The sequence below is a fragment of the Python bivittatus genome, unplaced genomic scaffold, assembly GCF_059951505.1.
Source record: "Python bivittatus isolate LINGU-HERP-01145 unplaced genomic scaffold, Pbiv_v1 ctg000220_np1212, whole genome shotgun sequence".
In the NCBI taxonomy this organism is placed as follows: Eukaryota; Metazoa; Chordata; class Lepidosauria; order Squamata; family Pythonidae; genus Python; species Python bivittatus.
This window is the reverse complement of record NW_028277048.1, coordinates 29,348,101-29,365,069: the sequence shown is the minus strand read 5'-3', so window position 1 is coordinate 29,365,069 and position 16,969 is coordinate 29,348,101. Positions and strand designations below refer to the sequence as shown.

The 16,969-nt window shown below is 39.7% G+C and overlaps 2 protein-coding genes across 3 annotated transcripts in view; one reads left to right on the top strand and one right to left on the bottom strand.

The window, feature by feature from the left end:
* SUZ12 (SUZ12 polycomb repressive complex 2 subunit) overlaps nt 1-4,510 on the bottom strand; it is a 31,570-nt gene extending 27,060 nt beyond the window's left edge. For both annotated transcript variants that reach the window (XM_025163585.2, XM_007423495.3), the window contains exons 1-3: nt 3,991-4,510; nt 2,675-2,721; nt 2,528-2,592 (exon numbers count right to left, since the gene is read on the bottom strand). In XM_025163585.2, the coding sequence (XP_025019353.1) occupies nt 2,528-2,592; nt 2,675-2,721; nt 3,991-4,321 (443 nt within the window). In that variant the 5' untranslated portion in view covers nt 4,322-4,510. The remainder of the gene's footprint in view (nt 1-2,527; nt 2,593-2,674; nt 2,722-3,990) is intronic.
* Nucleotides 4,511-9,227: 4,717 nt separating this feature from the next.
* The window catches only part of UTP6 (UTP6 small subunit processome component), a 28,172-nt gene continuing 20,430 nt past the window's right edge, over nt 9,228-16,969 (top strand). The window contains exons 1-4 of the mRNA XM_007423489.4: nt 9,228-9,421; nt 10,886-10,970; nt 14,869-14,910; nt 14,999-15,091. Of these exons, the coding sequence (XP_007423551.2) occupies nt 9,330-9,421; nt 10,886-10,970; nt 14,869-14,910; nt 14,999-15,091 (312 nt within the window). The 5' untranslated portion in view covers nt 9,228-9,329. The remainder of the gene's footprint in view (nt 9,422-10,885; nt 10,971-14,868; nt 14,911-14,998; nt 15,092-16,969) is intronic.

The following is a 16,969-nucleotide window of genomic DNA, read 5'->3' as shown; positions in this document are numbered from 1 at the left end:
GACTCTTTATTTGTCATTTAAGGTCATTGATAAAGGAAGTTTCATTTCAGTGAGGGTTCTTCTAATTTGATCTCTTTAACTCCATTATTTACCACTCTGTATTTTATAATCTATAATTTCATGGAGCACCATCTTACATTTACTTCTTTGATAGAATAAAAATAATTTACAAAAAATCAGTTATGTATGTTTTCTTTTAAAAGAACATGGCTAGTTGAAATTCATTTTCAGTATACTTATTGCATTAGTTTATATTCTATCTCCCATGGCTATTTAAAAACAGCACTTTTAAATAATACATCAAGAAATAAATAGCTTTTAAAGAATCCAGCAGGGTACCTATAATATCAAGTTTTCTAGTTTATGAAACCAGAATTTTTATTGGGACTTATAGACAATGAATTATAAAAGACTCATGGCAGATTGGTTTTGTATATGGTAACTGCAGCACAACAATGGAATAATGAAATTCCCATAGTAGAGGAATGGATTGTGAAAATGTCAGAATTCGCAGAAATGGCAAAATTGACCTGTTTGATCAGAGAAAAAACAACAAAAACTTTTTTGAAAGACTGAAAACATTATATGGACTTTTTTCTGAAAAAAGAAATGAAATGATGATTTATGGATTTGAAGATTAAGACAGATTTGGATTAAATGAAGGGACTTGTATAGCATTTAAGAAGGAAGAGGGAGAATAAGATTGTAACTATCTGTTGAAAAGAAGGTTGGAAGTCATTCATATATTTCTTAACCTTAGGTTTTTTTCTCTTTTGTTTCTTGCCCTTATTTCTTTTTCTCTTTCTTTTGATTTGTCTTTTATTCTATGAAAAAACTCTTAATATAAATTTTAAAAAATTCTAGTTTATAACAGCTTCACTACCTAGCATCTTAGATTTGATTGTTCCTTGTAGGTCTGTTACTTATAAAAATAACTTCAAAATCAGAGCTGAGAATCTTTGATTGAAATACATAATTTATGAATTCTCCCTAGCAAGTAGTTTCAGTATAGAGTGTATATTAATGTAATTTACTCTACAACACAACAAACACAGGTAAGTTAACGATAAATGAAAAAGGACGCACTTTTGAAGCACAGAGTGTAATAATTGTGTTACATGCAATACAGGCTGGATACATACTTTATATGTATCAAGATTTATTAATGTTATTTTAAATACTTTCAAAACTGACAATTATATTAATCTATAGATCACATACTACACAAATTCAAAACCAAATAATGGCTCAAAATATATGAACCGAGTCTCAATATTGGAAAAAAAGTACTCCAAGAAATTACATTAGTCTCTAAGTATGGACACAAAGATCCAGAAGAAAAAAATAAAGTCACGCATAACCATATTCCTTCTATTACAATCCAACAGCAGAAGTAACAAAGCTTCAGAGTTACACTGCTTAAAAACTAATCCATAAAACATCTCAGAATTAATCATAGTTAAAACTTCACCTACTTCCTTGCACCAGCAGCCATTAAGTCATGCCCCAATATGTCTACAGATAGTCCCCAGTTCCATTCCAAGGTCTGTTCTTAAGTCAAATTTGTATATAAGCCGGAACAGTATTGTATAATACTGTATAAGTAGTATTGTGTAATGAACTTGAACCATTGTGTATTTAACTCGAATTGTGTATTTAACTTGAATTTTGCTACAACAGGCTCTTTTCTTAACTACGGGTCAACTATAACCCAGGTGTTCTTAACCCACAGACTACCATACATAATTTTGTTCAGTCACAATAGTTTGAAAGTATTCTTAATTTTAAATTGCCACAAAGAATAGTTCATTTTAATCACTGACACCTGTTTATTACATGTTTGAGGAATTCACACTATAGCTTTTTTTCCTGCTAAATATATCCCATTACTTCAGACTGTGTCTTCTTCCATTATAATCCCTGTATGTTCTTTTTCATCATTGCCTTACGTGTTACCTCACAGTGTTATTTAAATGGAATTGCACCATTAATGCCATGTGAGTTACAAAATATTTATAGCTTATCTTACTAATACCATACTGCAAAGATTCTAAAGACAATTTAAACTCACTAAAATTAATAAACTAAACCCACTAAAATATAAATAATTAGGAATACTCTTAAAGATTGCCAGATAAATGTTAAGATGCTTAAACAATCAGCCACAATAAGCTGAAGAACAGCAGTAAACTAATGTCATAAAAATGCAAGAAATGGTTAAATGAAAAACACTATATTGTTAAACAGTTTGAATTACTTCTGTTTTGATTACTGGAATTATATTTTCTTTATCAATATGTCACTGAGACAAAACTCCAAAAACTCACATAAAACACAGCACACCAAACCAAATCAAGCAATAAATAAATGTCAAGCTTCCTCTAGATAAATGCATGTATCATCAAGTTAATCTCCTTGTGCAGATCATGAAAATTGTTATGAGTTATTAATAAGATACATGGCCATGTTTATGTTACTATTTTGTCACTTATTGGAAAACAAAGTCTGTTTTAATCACTTAAGTTACCTTTTGATATTTGTTCGGGAGTTTCTGTGGGACATATAAGTGAGAGTTCTATGCAAGAATATTGGCTGCAACAGAAAATGGAAAAAAATCAATCCAGTGCTGACATGAGAAAATCTACGAAGTTAAAGATAAAGAACAGTTACTCACAGCTATAAGATTGCGGGTACGTAGAAATCTATATATTTGTGTTGGTTCTGTTAGGAAAAAATGAAATATTCTTTTACAAAGCAGCTAACCTGATACTTCACTAGCTTTTGTACAAGCACTACAAAGTCATATATAAAACATTCTCACTCATATCAAATCTGTGGAGTTCATATATACTTTAAGTATGAGGTGAATGGGTGTTTTCAGACTGTAACCTGATAAGTATCACTTCATTGCAAAGATCAGTTCACAGAATGGTACCACGGTTGGTAAATATGCTACTGTAAAGCAGACAATAAGGGACCTTAACATACACCAGTAATGTTCATATAGAAATGGAGCTGACACAGCCTCATATACTGGAACCTGTGGTACAGCAACAGCTGGAGAAGCCAAGTAATAAGCATAAGAAAAAAACAAAGCATTCGAAGGAAAACTTAAGTATTTAAAACTTTTCAAAACCCTAGCTGTGTTGTTTATAGATCACATTATGGTATAGTCTGTTTAACAAGCATGGTAGCCTAGCTCACACAAATCACTTAATATGGTACTACATAGGAACTAATCTAAGCTGTTAAATTGTCTTATTAGTTTAAGTACTTGGAATTGTTTAGGTTTAAAAACCAGTCAACTAAAAACCTATCTTTCCATATGTCAGTTACTATATGGCAATCTTACAAGGTATCACACACTGGATACTCACCCATCTAGTTAACATGCTACAATTCTCTTTAACAAGTTACTCTTTTTTTGTTTAGTTCACACATGTAGATCAAGATGTGTCTTCATGCACTAGTCTATATCTTAATTATAGCACGTTAAAAATGAACTTTTTAAGGCTGTATTTTTGGAACAGACAGTAAATTAAATCGATTACTGTATAAAGACACCTACATTCCCATTTCTTAAGGAGCCCTCGAGAGCAGGAAGACGATACTGGAAACAACACAGTATCGCTTTACAACACCCTCAGCGCCACCCCCATCCCTCAGAGAGAGAAAGAGGGACCCAAAACGCAACTGTACCGCGGTGCGCAATCCCACGGCTCCTAAAAGCTACCGGAGTGGGCGTGCGTGCCGCTGGCTTATTAATGAAACCATTAGCAAGGCACGAGTTTCCCCGAAGAGACCTCCCGGACTGACAATCCAGACACAGAAGCAACAGCTTTCCTTCCAGCATCCACCTCCCGCCCAAAGGATCGCAGGAAGCCCCACGCCGTGCCACCAGGGGACCAGCGCGCCTTGCCCCGCTACCGCCGCGCGAGGGGGGGCTGCCGTGGCCCTTCATCCCCTCCCACCACAACAGCCCACGCTCACTCTCGAAGGCCTGAAGGAAGAGCTCGTGGTCAGCCTGGATCTGCTCCATCTTCGGCTTTTTTACTGGGGGGAGGGCCGCCGCCGAACCGGCCGCCGCGGAAGACGCCGACGAACCCCCGCCGCCGCCGGAATAACTGCTGCCGCCTCCGCCGCCACCTCCGACAGCGCCGCCGGATTTGCCGCCCGGCGCAGCGGCTGAGGTAAAGCCGCCGAAGCCCCCACCAGCGCCTCCGCCCGTGGCGGTGGCAGCAACAGCGCCTCCTCCTCCGCTCGGAGCACCTGAGCTGGGCCCCGCGTTGCCGCCACCGCCGCCGTGCTTTTGAGGAGCCATGAGGCCTTTCCTCCGGGGCGGGAGCTGGACGGCAGGTGCAGACCGATAGCAAGAGGGGAAAGGGCGCAGGACCACTCGCAAGGTGAGGCGAGGAGGAAGTGGAAGCGCTTCAACTCCTCGGAGTCCCCCCGCTCGGTTCTCCTCAAGCGCCCTCTCTGCCCAGCCAAACCCGACAGCGCCGCCACCGCGACTCCCGCCCCCTCCGCCGCCTTCCTATTGGCTCCTGGGATGGCGCCGTAACGCTTTATTGGCCGACGAAGATCCCGCCCAGCCGTGACGGCAGAATGATTCTGCAAGAGTTTGGTTGGACCGCGCGCTTCACCACCGGGAGCTTCCCTTTCCCCCCTCCCCCTCGTTCTTCCTTTGAACTGAATTCGCGGGAAAATGAAGCTGCTCCTTCTTCCTCCCCCCACCGGCCCCGGAATGCATGACGGGAGAGAACGCGACTGGAGCTCTGGGATGCTCTTCTTCGAACCACTGACTCGTGTCGGATAGTTGAGAGAAGCGGCTGCGACGCGTAAACTCAATTCTCGTTTCGTGGAACGGTTTTGAAAGTCTGAGCGCGCGGAAAAGCGATCACGCGCTAGTAGAGCTGGTTCCACACGTGCTGCAGAGTGTATTTTGGGATGCCATCTTTGAAAGCTTCTCTCTTCGTCAAAATAGAAATTAATATTTCGTGGAAACGGTTATTGCTGCCGCCTTTTCCTCCGGCGAACATATTCTACTTGCAGGGAATTCTTAACGCAGGATAGCATTCAACGCGTCTGTCCTTCCATTATCCGGTGAAAGAACATGCTGGGGGGAAATCATCTTGAACCTATTTTAACCTTCAAAAGTGATGACCATATGTGTAAAACTATTCCTTAGCGTTGATGCCATGAAATGTGCAAAATGTTTCTCTTTTCAAGATTTCTGAGACATAGCCCAAATGCAAGTTTAAATAAAACAACTATATATTGCAAAATTGTTAGAGATTGTAATTTCTGTCTTGTGTATGTGGACTACTGATAATGATCAAAATATCATAATGTAGCTGTTCTTTTAGAGTAAGAAACACAATGAAAGAAAAAAATGTGGAAACAGAAGTATCACAAATGCAGGATATCCTTTGAGTTTCCCACAGTAAAATTCCATGAAAGAGATGTGATTGCTCACTATGTTTATGAATTAAATTGTCAACTGAGCTTTTGGATATCCAAATAATGAATAAACATTCAGATGTTATTAGTCTTTAATTAATTTGGTGTCTTCCATGGAACTCTTATCTGTGATGTCTCTATTAATGCCTGATGAGAAGTAAAAGCAGCAGGCAGTTTTGATCAAATTTGTAATACAATAAATGTCAGCTATCATTGTCTAGTTTTTAAGAGGCTGGACTACAGTTGGATAAGTCCGTGCTTGGCTGTGGGAGTCACTGAGTGTCTTCAGACCAATCCCCTCCTCTCAACCCAACTTACCTCACTGACTTGTGAGGAAAATTAGTGTAGGAGGTGCAGTGTATGTGACCTTGAGCTCCTGGAGGAAGGTGCCTTATCCACTACACCAAACTGGCTCTCTTGTCTTGAAATTATGAGAGCGTTATTCAGAAATTACCATTTTCTCCAATGGAAAAAATGTAATATTTTGATTATATGACTGGTCTTTTACTGGCATTGGAACTGGAAGATTAACTTTAGATACTTAATTGGAATTCTAATGAAAAGGATAGGATTGGCAAGTTAGTATTTAAGTCAAAGGTTTGGGAGCAAGAATAGAAAATTTACTGTTTCCATGTAGATTAACAGAATATGAAACTTTCTAATATAAATTAATATTAATTAATAGATGCAATAACAGGTCTCAGTGGCTTAATTCCTTTGTGGCTAATATGAGTGATAAAATCATATAATTCCTTGTTTAGGATATTGTTCACTGCTTGATTGTGTGCCTGGTGGTAACCTCTGCTTATCTGGGTGATGATTGATGGTGAGATGTTCTGGTCTTTTGTTTTCTTAAACAAAAGACCAGAACATCTCCTCACCAGCAATCATCACCCAGAACAAAAGACCAAAACACCTCACCAGCAATCATCACCCAGATAAGCAGAGGTTACTACCAGGCACACAATCAAGCAGTGAACAATACCCTAATCAAGGAACTACCAGAGGAACAAAACAAAAACCCCAACCCCACCAACATTGGCAGGGCATGCCACAATATATAAACAGAGCAAACCCCATCCCATTCTAGCACTGAAGATGTTACATAGCCAGACAATGAAACGTTTGTAAGAAAAGAACCAAGCTCAGAGAACCCCAAGAACTCCACAGTTCAACCCTGAGCTACACATATTTACCTCTATTTGTAAAATCATATAAGTAAAACTGAATTCAGTGAAAGCTGCACTCACTCAAATAGGTATAAGATTGCATCCTGCATTTCAGTGGTTAATACATGAATGATATTTGATTAGTATTTAAGGGAAAATTGACATCATAACTTAAAGAAAATGATTCGCCTACATATGTTGTCCTCCAGAGGGAACCAAGATACAGTTAATTTTGGGTCTGAATATGAATAATAAGAATGATGACTCATAAACATTCATGCTCAAGATGTTAATACACAGTAGTAAGATCTCCTAGTCTCTTCAAAAGGAGAAAATCTCAGTTTTTAGATCTAGCTATTCATCAGGACAAAAACTCAAAACTTACCTTGTAGATTTCTGCTGCTGATATAAGCACAAGCTAGCTAGTTTAATGTGTAAACACTTGATTCTGTAGAATATTTTTTCCATCCAGTTACTGCTTTAGAGTATTTCAACTCTGCCTCTTTGTAGCTGGGTTGGTTGAGAAGCATTTCTGACCAGAGATTATCTGATGCATAGTGATGTTTCTTCTTGCAGTAGAGAGAGATTGTATAAAGAAGAGAGAGGGCATTAATAGAATTCTGTTTATCTGATTATTTCAGAATATTGGGCCACTTGTACTGGAAAAAAACAGCTAAATTTTTACTTCTTTTAACAATTTAAAATGTGATGCGTTCCCTCCCTTGAAATGATATTACATTTGATAGAAGCCTATAGCAGTAGACAGACATAATTTACAAGAATTTGTACTGTGAATATCAGATTAATATATAGGTCTTGATATATTTGCCCAAGATAAAACTACTCTAAAATAAATACGTGATCAAAACATTGCAGTAACAATAGTGAATGAAGAACAGCCACTGTCATCTTCTTGTTATTCCTTTGTCTAAGACCTTAGTCTCTGCTACTTAAAAAAATGTCCTTCCCCCCATTAATTTTTTGTTATATGCTCAGATGGTGAACTTCAGGGCACATGGGAAACATTTACATGAGATTTTCTGAAGGAGGCAGGAACAAAAGACATGTCAAGTTGCATTTTAATTTTGATTCCAAATCTACTGAGCAATGTTCTTATAAATCAAGTCCTTTCCTACCTGCCATATACTGCGTTCATTACTTTGGTTTGAATACTTTTGACAGTCCATAACATTAATTGTGTTAAGATCTCACGGTCTTTATCTGAGTATACTTAGAAGCAGAATATTCTTCCCAGTTCTCAGGTATACTTAGATAAGTTATATAACATCATATATACATTTGTTCCAGCATTTTCAACATCTTACTTGTCCAGTGTCTGTGTTTTAGTAACTTGCCTTTATTAACTTCCAGAGCAGAACGCCTTTGAAATTATATTGTTCTGCCTCACATTGCTTCCTTTCTAACAGCTATGGATCATATAGAATGGTTTCAACTTTGCTGCAATGGGAACTATGCCCCAACTGTGGAATTGTTATTACTCTGACAAGCTTTAACACATGGTTTTAATGGCCAGTTGGCCAGCATTCTAATATATTGTTATTCTTATATAGAAAACATATGAATATAAACCATTAAACAAAATTACTGAAGTATGTTACATACTATTACATAGAAAACATATACATATCTGGCATGACAAAAGCTTATGAGTAGATAAATCAATAAAGATGTTTATTGAATTGGAATAATTCTGTTAATTATGGATAACTATGTTGTGCAAATAACATGTTCACCTGAATAAGTGAACCAACCCTAGAAGGATTCTAAATCAAAATTTTCTAGCTATTGGTTCAGTCCAAGTACTGTCTCAAATCTGTGTTTTGTGTGATCAGAAAGCATCTCTTTTTTCTTCCCCCATGCAGATTCAGACAACCAACATGGATTTTATTCTGCTTTGCATGGCATGGCTTCCCTCAAGGAATCCTGAAACTGAAGTTTTGCATAGTGAAGAGCATTGTCTGCTGAAGATTCCTCATGCACTGACCTTGCCACTGGAGCAGCAGGGTGATTATTAAACACAGTTTAGGGATGCAGTACTCAGGAGATACAGTTGAATACAATGGGCGCAGCGCTTGCTCCTAGCCTGCAAGTGCAGTAGTGCACAAACCAAACAGGGCTTTGGCACTCAGAAGGAAAAACAAAACTGGAAGTGGAAAACATCTCTCGCTAGCGTGCCATTATTTTGCTGTAGGGAAGTGGGTTTTCTAAACAGAGCATTAAAAAGTGATTCCCTCACCCTCTGTCAATCCTGTAATAGAACATATACAGTACTTGCACAGAGAAGCCCGAAATTCAAACCAAAAATGGTGGGACCGCGAAAGCCCCCTCCATCCCAAACAGGCATTGCCACTGAGGGCAGAGCTGGGCTGTTCCCTTTTCGTATTTTAATCCCGTTCTTTGGAACAAGTTTTTTTTTTCTTAGTAAATTGTAGCCAGACGTGCAGCACAGGCGGCACAGACTCCTTTTTTTCCCCGTACGAGACCAGAAAGGCTGCAGTTATTTCAGGAGCCGCCAGGTGGAAGCAACCGGGGTCCTGCGCCGCTTCAGACGGAAGGGAAAGGGGCGGCGCGGCCCTTCGAGGCGGCTGGCTGCTCGCTGCCGGAAGCGGAGGGGGAGCGCTCCACGTGTGTTTGGGGTCGGCGCGGCGCTCCGTGGAGGGTCGCTCGCTCTCGGTGGTTATGGCTGAAAGGATCGAACAACGCGTTGAGGACCGAATTCCGGAGCTAGAGCAGCTGGAGAGGGTTGGGCTTTTCACTCGCAAGGAAGTCAGGTAAAGGCGGGGGGCGTGTGGAATCGGATCGTTCGTAATGACCAGGAAGGGTTGGGGAGGAAGCATGGCAGATGCAAGATTTGGGGGGAGTCAGGAGCGAAAAAAAAGTGGAAGGAGACCACCGTGTCTACTTGTAGCATTTTTTTTTTGATTCAGAAAAACCACCACAAGGGTGGATGTGCATGACAACACTTTGTTTTTAGAATGTTAGTTCTGTTAATCCGAAACAACACCTGTTTAAGCTTAGATGTGCTGGTTAATTCTGGTGGGAAATTCAGAGGCATATTCTGGCTCCAAACGGAACTACCTTCTGTTTATCCTCCGTTGTTTCTTGTGAGAATAGATTGGCTATCTAACCCTTGGGTTTGCGCAGCTTGTTTCTGCGGTCGTAGCGAAGTTTATCCTGTTTGTAGCGCTTCAAGTAGGTGTTGTTCTGTTACATTTTTACAAACGCAGAGCTTGATTTGCCGTTTCTTTTTAGGATACGCTTCTGCCGCAGGATGAATCTCAGACTTGGATCACGTAGTTCTGTAGAGACCTTTAGGAGATATAGAAGATTATTTTCTATGCGTGATTTACATGTAGTTGAATTTGAATTTCAGATTAAATTTTATTTGAACACTACAGTCTGGAAAATTAATTAAGCTTATTTTCAAGTAAAAATTGATAAATGTTTGCAGATTGTGAATATAAAAATAAATACTTCATATATGGAAAAAGTGTTTAATGAAGCTTGAGTTATTAGAAAGAGAGGATTTTGATTAGCTGGTGGACTTTGACATTAAATTCACATTTTAAGTCCTCCACTGTAGCTAATGAGATCAAAAACATCTTTCTCCATGAATAGCATGTTCTTTTTTTTCTTGTACAGCAATGCCATTGTTTTGCATAAATAATTTGTAGATTTTGAAAGTGAAAGCACAAAACAAAGCAGGCAATTTAAGTTAAGCATCTCTAAGTTTTGTGCATCTGTATAGTATTTATTTTATTCTCCTGTCAATATTTTTTGCAATCTAGAAAATTTAGAACTCTAAACAATATATGTGCACTGGGGAAAATGGTTGAATTTAAGATATAGGTAAATATAGCAATGAAAATGAACCCCAGTATTTTAAAATAGCAATTATTGGTTGATTCTTATGATGCATAATATTTTACTGTATTTTTTGTTTTATTATTGGCTTAGTATCCCCTTCTCCAGTCTTGTGTCTTCCAGGTGCATTGGAATTTATTTTAGTCCCAATAGACATGGATAAGATCAATTTAAGGGAGGCTTCTTAAAGGCTTGCTGGGCATCCTAAAGGTCAGATAGATGGATGGATGGATCGATCTCAGAAGATTTACGCCAAAACTTGGCCAGGATAATTGGTTGCATAAAAAATCCACAGTGCCTTATGCAGGTTTTTTAAAGTGCTATATGGATCAGAATTTACAAAAGGATTTTGCTTTCCTCCATTTTTGCAGGGCTGTTATTAAGAAGGTCTCAGCTCTTGAATATAAAATACAACGGAGAGTACTTCACAAGAAAGACTTTATCAGTTATATACAGGTAGTTTTCTTATGCAGATTTTTTTCTGTGTATTTTAATCTGTTGATACGAATACATTTAAGATACATTGTTTCCTCTGTCATGAACAGCTTCAGCTTGTTTCTTAAATGTGAACCCTTAATGTCATCCCCTTGCTTAGGGGAAGGATTAAACAGTCTTTTCAGATACTGTAGAGGGCATTCCATGGCTTCATACAATGTCACGGGCACCTCCCAAAGTATTTAAACTTTTGAAAATATAAAACATAATTTGGAGCAACCATCTTTCATGAGATTTTAGGAGAATTAGGAGATCTTGTAAACTCAGACTATTTTGCAAGACTTTAATTTTTTAAAAAAGTTTTAAAAATTTGGAGATCCGTAGGGGCAGTGCATATACTGTAGGTCCTATATTGTCAGCCCTAGGTTTAGGTGATTGTTGCACAATCTGCAATGTATGTAAGTCCTGGCCTGTTTCTGGACTCTATTATGTCCTGTCTTTATGAGGTTAAGGCAAATTGTTACAACCTCAATTTTGTGGTACTCATAACTTTGCTTATCTTTGCTACAATGTAGTTCTCCATTTTCCGTGCAAGTTTACACTGGTCACATAATTTCCCAAACCTGGCACCCTCTGAATGTGTTGAACTTGATTTCCTATAATACTCACCACCACCACCTTTGTTCCCTCTAAGGCAGTGTTTCTCAGCCTTGGCCCTTTTAAGAGGTATGAACTTCAACTCCCAGAATTTAAATCAAATTCCAGAGAGGGAGGGAGGGAGGGAATTTCAAATGCTTACAAAATATTGATTGCAATTATCAGTGACTAGCAAGTTTATATTATAATCAGTAAGCATGTATATATGGAGCTAGTTTGGTGCAGTGGTTAAGACATCAGGTTAGAAACTAGGAGACCCTGAGTTCTAGTCCTCCCTTAGCCGCAATGTCAGCTGGGTGACCTTGGGCTAGTCACTTCTCTTACACTAGGAAGAAGGAACTAGCAAGTCATTTTTGAAAAATGCTGCCAAGAAGAGTGCTGGGGGCAGTTTTGCAAGGGGCCAGGAATCCAAAGTGACTCAAAGGCACAACTTTCAAGCATGTATGTGACATACTATTATATTTTCTAGTTTCTGTATTTTAACTAAGAAATACATAAACATTTTAACATGTTTATATTGCCTGTATCTGCAGTTTGCCCGTATACTTGTATTGTGCACAAATGCACAGTGTGTCAGAAATTAGAGGGAATGTTGCCCCATACCACTCCAAAAGTAAATTTTTTGGACAGCTGACTAGGGGTGTGTACACACATGAAGGCCACCAGATAGGGGAAAGCAGCTGTAGTACAGGAGTGGGTAATATGTGACCCATCAGATTGTTGTTGAATTCGATTCCAGTCAGTTCCACCATTAGCCATGCTTGCTAGGACTGGTTGGAATTCAGCAAGATCTGAAGGATCATGTGTGTTAAAAATGTAAGAAACTTGTACCCCGTCAAGCCATTGGCCCCCTTTGCTGAATATTGCTTGGTGTGAGTGACATTTATTCTCCAGGGTTTCAGTCCTACTTGGAGAGCTGATACTTCAGCTGGGAGCTTTTACTTATGAAGAGATTACCCTGTTACTCAGCTATGATCCTTCCTCATAAAAACAGATTCTTTGAGATGTGACAGGCATAATAGATTATTAATTAGGGGAAGTGGCATTGCATTAAATGTGCTTGTTAGGAGAGGAGTATAGAGAATGAAGTACATTCATTCATATAAATGAGCCATGCTGCAGACTGATGGAAACAGATTGAGGAAAGCAGAGCAAAACTTCCCCGGATGTTGAAGTGACAAAGAAATGTGTTTATTGTAGAATTTAGAAGTATTATAAATGGGGGCAACAACTAAATCCTACAGTGTGAATTCTTCCTGATCAGCATGTTAATCATATAGTATCCATCTTTCAAGATGTGCTGGTCCATCCTCCCATTTCATTTACCTCTTGACCTTCTGGAAATCTTGGAGTTTCCTGAGTGGTACTTGCCAGGAAGGATCAAAACAGCAAATCTTGGGATTCTCCCTAATTTGCTAATACCTTCATTATGTGTGGATGGTACTTATTTTGGCTGCATAAGAATGGGCATCTAGAAAATGATTTTGCTATTAATATATTGGATTGGACAAGAAAGATCTTAATGTCCCCGATGTCCATACTGGTGTGGTCACTGACCTTGAGCCAGACATCCTAGAGAGTGAAGTCAAGTGGGCCTTAGGAAGCATTGCTAACAACAAAGCTAGCAGAGATGACAGTATTCCAGCTGAGTTATTTAAAATACTAAAAGATGATGCTGTTAAAGTGCTGCACTCAATATGCCAGCAAGTTTGGAAAACGCAACAGTGGCCACGGGATTGGAAAAGGTCAGTTTATGTTCCAATTCCAAAGAAAGGCAATGCCAAAGAATGCTCAAACTATCGCACAATTGCACTCATTTTACATGCTAGCAAGGTTATGCTCAAAATCCTACAAGCTAGGCTTCAGCAATACATGGACCGAGAACTACCGGATGTACAAGCTGGGTTTCGAAGAGGCAGAGGAACTAGAGATCAAATGGCCAACATTCGCTGGATCATGGAGAAAGCATGAGAGTTCCAGAAAAATATCTACTTCTGCTTCATTGACTATGCAAAAGCCTTTGATTGTGTCGATCACAACAAACTCTGGCAAATTCTTAAAGAGATGGGAGTACCAGACCACCTTACCTGTCTCCTGAGAAATCTGTATGCGGGCCAAGAAGCAACAGTTAGAACCGGTCATGGAACAACCAATTGGTTCAAAATAGGGAAAGGAGTACGACAAGGCTGTATACTGTCACCCTGCTTATTTAACCTATATGCAGAGTACATCATGAGAAATGCCAGGCTGGAAGAATCACAAGCCGGAATTAAGATTGCAGGGAGAATCATCAACAACCTCAGATATGCGGACGATACCACCCTAATGGCAGAAAGTGAAGAAGAACTAAAGAGCCTCTTGATGAGGGTGAAAGAGGAGAGTGCAAAAGCTGGCTTGAAACTCAACATTAAAAAAACTAAGATCATGGCATCTGGACCCATCAATTCCTGGCAAATAGAAGGGGTAGAAATGGAAGCAGTAACAGACTTCATTTATTTGGGCTCCAAGATCACCGCAGACGGAGACTGCAGCCATGAAATTAAAAGACACTTGCTCCTTGGGAGGAAAGCTATGGCAAGCCTAGATAGCATATTAAAAAGCAGAGACGTCACCTTGCCGACAAAGATCCGCATAGTCAAAGCTATGGTTTTTCCAGTAGTAATGTATGGCTGTGAGAGCTGGACCATAAAGAAGGCTGAGCGCCGAAGAATTGATGCCTTTGAACTGTGGTGCTGGAGAAGACTCTTGAGAGTCCCCTGGACTGCTAGGAGGTCAAACCAGTCAATCTTAAAGGAAATCAACCCTGATTGCTCATTGGAAGGATCGATAATGAAGCTCAAGCTCAGATACTTTGGTCACCTAATGCGAAGAGAGATCTGTTTGGAGAAGACCCTGATGCTGGGAAAGATTGAAGGCAAAAGGAGAAGAGGACGGCAGAGGATGAGATGGTTAGATAGCATCACTGAAGCAATGAGCATGAAACTGAGCAAACTCAGGGAGGCAGTGAAGGACAGGAAGGCCTGGCGCAATATGGTTCATGGGGTCACGAAGAGTCGGACACGACTTAACGACTAAACAACAACAACAATATTGGATTGGGGAACTAGAGTAATTCTTGATTAATTAACTGTTGCATTAATGGCAACTTGCTTCACCTGTAGCTGTTATCATATATTCTATAAATACTAAAAATGTAAGACTTGACATTGCCAATCTATTCAACACAATAATCCTTGAATTATCATTGATCTTTTTTTTCCAGTATGAAATCAATCTTTTGGAGCTGATTAAGACAAGAAGATTGGTAAGTTAACCAGGGATTAGTAATTTGAAAAAGTATATGTGGAGATTTTTAAGTCTGTACCAGTGACAGTTGTGTTCTTTTTGTTTAGCGCATTGGATATTCATTTAAGAAAGAAGAGATTGAGTATTCCATTGTGCAGAGAATACATGGCATTTTCAAACGTGCTACAACAAAATGGAAGGTAAACCTATGCTACAGAAATTGCTTTTTCCTAATTCTTTTAATGCTATTAAAAATAAGCAAATAGAATCATCTTTATGTATGCATTTGGCACCTACATCCAAAATTAGCATATTCACCCTCTGCATGTTTAGTGACCACAATCCGTTCCTTAAATTGGAAGCGAAATGGTTGCTAAGCGAATATGTGTCAGCCTTACCAGGTAAACCAGATAGGAAACATGACCAGATGAACTAATTCTACTTTATTGTAAAGCTACATTAACAGAATTGTACAAATCTAAAAGTACAATTCTTCCGCTGTCACCTTTATAGCCCAAGAACTTAAGGAGGGTCCCTTCTGAGCTTCTTGCTTTTCCCACTATGCAGCTGTGGGCTACGCTGTCTCTTATCTGACCGTTCTCTAGGCAGCCTCTTTTCCCCCCGTCTCCCATTATAATACATGAGAAAAACAGATGCTGTGAAGATCACTGGTTGCTGCTGTCTCATTTAGATAAACTTCTCTTGTACAGCTACACCAGTGTGCATTGTTGGTAGGCACATGAAATTTGGTTGTAAGTGTGCTCATTGGTCAGAAAACTATTATTATTTTTGTTATTACTGTCATATTTGCAAATGGTCGCTAAACAAGGTACCTGCTAAACAAGGAGTGACTCTACCTAATTCTTAGTAGTGAGTTTGCTGTCTTTCATTATAAAATATAGTGCATGGAATAATATACAGGTAGTCCCCGGGTTAAGAATGCCTGGGTTACAGATGACCCATAGTTATCTGGAGCCTATTGTAGCAAAATTCGAGTTAAATACACAACGATTTGAGTTAAATACACAATAGTTTGAGTTAATTACACAATATTACTTATATAGTATTATAAAATAATAATGTTCCAGCTTACATACAAATTCGACCTAAGGACAGATCTTGGGAATGGAACTTGTTCTTAAACTGGGGACTACCTGTACAGCAATGGTTCAAAGTTGCGACAGTGCTGAACAAGTGGTACTTATGACCGGTTTGTGAAGTTCTGGCCCCCGTGATCACGTGATTGCAATTCAGACGGTTGGCAACCAGCTCGCTCTTACGACGGTTGCAACATCCTGCGGTCACGTGATCACCATTTGCAACCTTCCCTGCCAGCTTCCCTCAAGAAAAGTCAATGGGGAAGTCAGCAGGGAAGGTCACAAGTCACTCTGGTAAGTCCCCCATCACTTTCTAGCGCACTGCGCCGTGCCCACCTTCCCTCAGCCTCCCTGCACTCGTGTGGACCCTGCCCTCCTTCCCTTGGCCTCTCTGTGCTCGCACCATACCGCAGCATCCCCCTCTCCAACTCACATGCAGCCTGTGTGGGGCCTCCCCAGGCTCCCCAACCTCTCTGTGGCACTCCAACATTCCTTACTGGGACTCCCGCCACTTTCTGCTTAACGACCTCCATATCTTGGGGTTACGATGGCAACTGGGACTGCCTGGATTGCCATCACTAAGCAATGCTGTCATGTGAAATCGTCCTTTATCACTGCATCCTTAGCGATGTCAGTCCTTGTCCCAGTTGCTGTCATAACCCAAGGACTACCTGTAATTCAGTATTAAACTTTATATCAGGACTGTGGAAGTTGTGGTTTTCCAGATGTTAAATTCCAACTTCCATCACCCCCCCCAACCAGAATGATAGAGGGGATGGGAAGTGTAGTTTTATTTCATCTAGAAGTTTTATAACTTTGCTGTGTAGAACCTGTTTTGTGGAGTGACACATGGCATTGGCTTCCCTTCCATCAAGGCCTGGGAGAAGCATGGAAGGGAAGCCTCAAAGTGCAGCAATTTCTATATAGAATCTAAACATTATTAGATATGGCTGGTGTGGGTCTTCCAGGCTGTGTGGCCGT